At 43.9% G+C, this 6,806-nt stretch overlaps 1 protein-coding gene across 1 annotated transcript; it reads right to left on the reverse strand.

Moving 5' to 3' along the window:
• Positions 1–4,237: 4,237 nt before the first annotated feature.
• On the reverse strand, positions 4,238–5,441 carry cdk5r2b (cyclin dependent kinase 5, regulatory subunit 2b (p39)). The gene has a single exon (XM_061692236.1). It carries the CDS (start codon positions 5,277–5,279, stop codon positions 4,446–4,448), a length of 834 nt encoding a protein of 277 aa, XP_061548220.1. The 5' UTR covers positions 5,280–5,441; the 3' UTR covers positions 4,238–4,445.
• Positions 5,442–6,806: the final 1,365 nt, after the last annotated feature.

Below are 6,806 nucleotides of genomic sequence, written 5' to 3' on the forward strand. Positions count from 1 at the left end.
TGACAAATAATTGTGCCGATAATCAGCCTGGCCAATAATCGGTCCATCTCCAGTTGTGTTGTTGTTTATCTGGGGGACGGGTACGCACAGGTTGCGCAGTGGTGCAACTCGCTCTCGCCTCCATCAGCTCTCATTCACTTCTCGCCGTTACTATGGAAACGCAGCAGAAGGAGAATGCAGCAAGCGAGCGACAGATAGACAGACGGCAGACGGAGACCCGGGCTGAATGCTAATAGTGGAGCGAGCCTCTTACGTAAGACTCTGCTGCAGGATCGGCAATGAAATCACAGCACATTCGACAAACAAGGGGAGATATAATATTATATTGTTATATAAATATTACATTGTACAATGTTCGCGCAGCAGTAAATATATCAATTGCACATTTACACCTCAAATGCATGCAATGCAAGATTGCATCAAATTTCTCCAAAAAGACACTGGAGAATTGTTTTGTTTGTGCGTGTGTGTGTGTGTGTGTGTGTTTAATGTGTTCTTACGGTTCTCTGTTCTACTTTCTCATGCTATTTTTTCTCAGTCATTGCTGCTTCCATTTTGCTCCGTAAATAGATGCCACAAGTCCCTGTGAACACAGAGAGAGAGAGAGAGAGAGAGAGAGAGAGAGAGAGAGAGAGTGAGAGAGAGTGAGAGAAACAATGACCGAGAGTTTGGAGACTGCAGCAGAATCCAGCCAATGAAACGAAGGAATTGTCCAGCCCACCTGGCTGCGTCCTCCTCATTCACACAAACATGGATGAGAGGAGGAAACCTGAATCAATTCATATGCGAAGTCGTCGGGCCATTCCGGATTACCTCTCATGCGCAACTGAAATGCTCTCACACAGGGGGATTTTCGCTCTCTCGTTTGCATGACTGAAGTATTTTTCTCTCAAATACCGTACGCAACTGAACACTCACACACAACCGATTTTTGTTTTGCTCATACACTACTGAAAAGCCCCTCTCTCACGACGCTCTCATCCACTACTGAAATGCCCTCACACAAACTACAGAAATTCTCTCACACATAGCTTTTTGCTCATGCACGACTGAAAAGTGCTCTCTCACACACTAATGAAATGCTTTCACACACACTACTGAAATGCGTTCACACCCATTACTGACATGCTCTCACGCCTGGAAATGCCATCACACTGCCACTGAAAGGCTCCCACATCAACTGTTGAAACGCTCTCACACCACTAGTGACATTCTCTCACACACAAAACTGAAATGCTTTCACATTTGCTAGATTTTTCCCTCACACACACTACTGAAATGCTCTCATTCACATACTACTGAAATGCTCTCACACACTACTGATTTCCTTCTCATATTCACTAGTGAAACACTCTCACACATGACTGAAACGCTCATACACTCCTGAAAAGTTCTCATACACACGACTGAAACACTCATACACTCAAGTGTGTACATACTACACAATATATTGTGTCATTGTGTTGAATCAGAACCTTTACAGTGCTGTTTTTTTTTTCTTTCTTGAAGAATTCACATTGTTCTATATAACAGTGAAGCACATAGCATCCCTTTTCTTTTACCTGACCAAACTCACTTCGTGTTAAGGGCTGTTAGTGTTGCAGTTCACAGTTCAAATCTTTACTTCGGCCTTCTCTGTGTGGAGTTTGCATGTTCTCGAGGAACTTGTGTGGGTTCTCTCTGGGTACTCCCACATTCCAAAAACATGTATGCTAATTTATTCGAAGACTCTAACTTACCCGTAGGTGTGAATCTGAGTGTCAGGGGTTGTCATTCTCTATGTGCCCTGCGTTTGGACTGGCGACCAGTCCAGAGTGTACACCACCACAACAGAAATGTGCAACAGAAGATGTTTTAAAGGATTTATTTCACCCTGGTAACCATAAACAATAAACTGCACTGACCATTTACTGTTTAAACATGTAGCTAGAATGAATTGTGGTGCAATAACAGTGTTTGTCACACCGGTCAAACTACACATTAAATAACACTTTCCAGTCAGGTTGGAAAATGAGCTGTACAAAATACGGAGTTCACAGGTGATCGTCCTTAATTCGTAGCTGCAAATTTCATAAATGAACGGCAAATAATCCAGTGTCTGGGAGGAATTGTTTGTCAATGATCATGAATCACATGTGCAAAACATTCACGGTTTGTTCACGGGTGTGCAAAAAAATGGCAGCATGACATTCCACTCCGAGCAATGGCTTCACAACACAACATCGTACAAACGATGATGACCGTGCAACATAACTAATGACACCAAGATTTGTTGTCCATGTACAGTATAAAGTTGCTTTCAGAGGCATGTGATACTTTAGTTCATATAAACCGAAAACAAATGTGCAAATGATACATGACTCACATTCACTATTTACATACAGTCAGTCTAAAAAAAGGGCGTTCTTGTGTTTTTGTTAAGCTTGGCCCACAAATAAAATATTAAAATGGAAAATATGACGTAAACCATATTGTAGCAGGCAAAGATAATGAAACAGTTGGCACATATGAGATTGTCCAAGTATTTTCTTGGCAAACGGAAAAATACATTCCTTTCAGTACAGCGGTGCCTTGAGATACGAGCGCCTTGACTTGAACAATTTACCCAATTTTGTTGTCTTGAGATTCAAGTGCGCTTCAGACCCCCACTGCTAGATGGTAGAAGCAAGCTTCATAACACCCAGCCACCATCAATTCACATTGGTTTACTTTCAGTGGACGGACAATATAAGTTGGTGGCGCTAATGCCCCATTAAGATGGTGTGCCAATTGCCAGTAAGCCCCACCAAAGAAGAACAAGGGAGGACAAAACATTAGGTACAGTCGTGTTTTGTGCTCACATTTTCCGCTTTTGCGGGTTACTGTATGTGTAGAGCAAATGATATTGAAGCGTTTTTATACAGAACAATACTTGGAAAGTGCAATGTTTTTCTTATGAAAAAAAATGGAACAAATTAAACTCTTATCTCAAGGCACCACAGTATACACACACACACATAAAATCAGCTGCAATATATCATAGACCACTAAGACGCACACCTTCCTCACCTTGTATGGATTAAATCATCCCCTTATGTCGATTCCCCTCAAATGACATTTAAATGTCTACCATGCATGAAAATTGCCACGCAGCAGTGTGGCTTTTTCACATTTTAACATTGTAATATCCAAGGGGAAATATCAATGTGTGTAGTGTCCTCCAGACAGGGGGCTGAGAATAATTTAAAAATTATACTGTGCTAAGTAGTAGGTAACTCAATTTACAAGGCTTAGTCTTATGCACTGGGAGTGAGTGCATTGGGTTGGATTTCTCAATCACTATGTTGTGGCTCCAAATACAGTGGTGCCTTGAGATACGTCTTAATGTTTTTTTTTTTTTTTCTGCTTTGACCTGCAAGTGCGAACTTGCAACACGAGCGGTGAAGGTTATTGCCAAACTAAACGCAACACAAAGAAAATTAAACGTGTATTTAAAACAACCAAACAACTTTGCATGATGAAGACCCCCTGCTATCTTAACGCTAACACATATTGAAAAAAAAAAAAACGCCATTGATGGGCTAACATTTAGCATTGACAGTCGCACTGGCGTAAACCCTTTAATCAATGGATATTCTAACACAAATGGTGGAGCGACACGTGTAGACAGACAATATCACAATAATTAAGCATGTATATTCTTTATCCTCTGTGAAAAAACAACTAATGTTACTGCATATTACTGAGTCATAGTCACTGTGAAAGTACACTTTTTCGTTTGTGTCTGCACACTAGAAGGAGCTCCTATCCTGTTTAATTATTTCCATTCTATTTAATTGTTATTACTCTTATTTTTTATTATTGCACATTAATATATAGAGGGCTATTTTCTTTATTAAAAACCACATTACAAAAATCTTTGCTGTATTTTTTGGGGGGAAGCTGGGGCGTTTCCATTCATTTCAATGGGGAAAGCTGATTTGAGAGTCAAATGTATGAAGGAATGAATTAAACTCGAATCTCAAGGTGCCACTGAAGCAGAGGGTGGAAAAAAAAAAAAAAAAAAAAAAAAGCTGCACAGGTCAGCACCTTGGACAGCTCAGCCTGAACGCGCACTTGAACCACAATCTCTTGGTCTCTACTGGTCCTCGAGCACCGCTTGCGCCAGAAAGCGTGCGAATCATGAACGAAATTAGCATTTCAATGTACGTACCTAACTTAAAAAAAAAAAAAAAAAAAAAAAAAAAAAGAAAGAAAAAGAAAGGGAGGACGATACAACATTGATGGCATGCACGAGTAGTCAATTCTCCTGCTGTCTAAAGACCCTAACGTCGCATTGATATATTAGCAATATCCAGCCTTTAGGATTGGCCTTTACATTCAAAGCCGTTCTCCAGTGATCTTGACTTCTTCTGATTATTATTTTTGTCGTATTAGTGTTCGGCAAGCGCGGGCCACGCTGCACGTCAGCGGTCCAGGTTGGGCTCGCTGCAGTCCCGCTGGCTCTTGAGCTCCTGGAAGACCTCGGTGAAGAAGTGCGGGTCCGCGTTGAGCTGCAGCATTTTGCCGCTGAGCCGCTCGATGATGCCCAGCGAGGTGTCCCAGAACGCGTCCTTGTTGGCCTCCATCATGAAGGGCTTGAGCGGGTACGAGATCTCGTTGCCCATGTACGAGTAGGCCAGGTACAAGCAGGTCTGGAAGGCGCCCTGCAGCTCGGCCGGGCTGGCCAGGCTCTCGTCGAGCGTGGCCTCGCACAGCAGGTACACGAAGACCACGTTGGCCGGCGTGATGAAGCCCTGGTCCTGCCAGCCTTGCAGCAACAGAGTCCGGTCGATGTTGCGGAACCACAGGATCACCTCGCCGCTGTTCAGCTCCTTCAGCTTGTAGCAACGGCGGCACACGAAGTCCCCCAAGCAGCGCAGCAGCTCCCCGGTGGAAGCCTGGATCACTATCCGCCTCGGGGACACCGCAGACGGGCTGCCGCCTCGCTTGGGCACCGCCGCTTGCTTGTTGCTCTGCGTGGGCACCGTGGGTACCGGCACGGGGATGGGGGCTCGCGGCTTGCGCTCGTCGCCTTGCAGCGTTTTCCGCAGGTTCTCGCTATTGCGCTGGGCCACCTGCGGAGCGCACGGCGGGTTCGGGTTGGGGGTCACCTTCTTCTTCGCCGAACTGGCCACCAGCTTCTTCCACGACAGCGACACGAACATGGAGGGCCGCTTGAGGCTCTTGTCGCCCTTGGCGCCGTCGTCGGCGTCCATGGCCTTCTTGGTGGCAGGGGAGATGGAGAGGACGGTGCCCATGGCCGCGCGGGACGAGAAGGGAGCCGCGGAGGTGGGAAGTGACGCTTCGGCTGGGGCGAGGGGGACGAAAAAATATCACGGAGAGTCACCACGACGCGATGGAATCCATGAACACGCTCGACGTGGCTCCCGAAGCGATAGCTGACAACGTTCGACAAAGACTGCGTCCGACGCTTTGCTCACACCGCGATTGGTCCTCGGCTCGTGCAAGCCTCGTGAGTGACGTGGCGGGCAGCCAATCACAGAGCGGCTCACTGATCCAATCAACCGGAGGACCGAAGTGCCATCGATCGCCTATTTATACACCACCTGCACTCTTTTAGCCCCGGTTCTAGCTCGGCCCTCAGATTAATTGCCTGACTATTTGTGCCCCGTTTTCCATAATGGGATGACGATAGAAGGATAAGTGTACATTGAAAAAAAGAAAAAAACAACAACAACATTCTGGTTAAATGCCTGCAGTTAAAAAAAAAAAATACAAAAATAAAAAACGGCAGTTAAGATACACTGAAAAATAAAAATGCTTCTGAGCTTTTACAAACAGTATGAAGTGAAAGCGTGCACACTAGCACTTCCACCTTTTTTTTTTTTGTACTCATGGCATTACCAGGATGTATTCTGAATGACGTATTTGATTCAAGCACTTATTAATAAACAGAAGTTTTCTACATCATTGTTTGAAATGTTTTCTAAAGCACTGTTGGGAAGAAGTATGTTTCTAATTCATTTGATAGAGTTCTGTCAGGGCATACTTTTCAGTCAAACTCTTGAATGGTTTCCGCCAACGGGGATTCCGTGTGGTAGGCCGTCTTTAATCCGACATGCAGATTACAGCAGGAGTGAATGCGTTTCTGAGGGAACTCTGGGGCCAATCCACTTACCTTGGGCAGAACTGGCACCTCTCTGCCAAGTTACGTAGCCACTGCTTGACACTTTCCATTCCGACAAACTGGAAATAGACATAACATTTCAAGAGCAGTTCAGTTGAAAATAATACTGAACATTTTGCGCATGTCCCTGAAAGTGCTGTACACCCTCTCATGATGAGGTAACTGCTTTAAGAACACATATTTTCGGTGACATCACTACCATCATTTTGTCTTTCTGCAGTGGAGGCTGAAACAGTAGATAGTTGCAGAATACATATTTACACTTAAGTTTTGTAATTTTCCTCATATCGTGTGTGTAGTTGGATATTGTCAAGTTTAACATGTCCACCATGTCATAGATATAAAAACATTTCAGAATTCTTTTGCTTGCTGACTGAATCATGTTGCTAAGTGTGCTCATACTGTATATTACTCATGTTAGCCAAAAATGTCCACCCTGTCATTGTCCACCCTGTCTGCAAGCTCCCAAATATTGCTATTTGCATGGATGTAAAAAAAAAAAAAAAAAAAAAAAAAGTGTGGGAGCTTGACCAATATGCATTTCTAACATCATAACATTCATTTACTACAACCAATATGAAGTTGAATGGAAAACTTTTTTTTATGAAATGAGTAAATCTCAAAGGTGATGTTTACT

The sequence above is a fragment of the Phycodurus eques genome, chromosome 12 (assembly GCF_024500275.1).
Source record: "Phycodurus eques isolate BA_2022a chromosome 12, UOR_Pequ_1.1, whole genome shotgun sequence".
Taxonomy (NCBI): domain Eukaryota; kingdom Metazoa; phylum Chordata; class Actinopteri; order Syngnathiformes; family Syngnathidae; genus Phycodurus; species Phycodurus eques.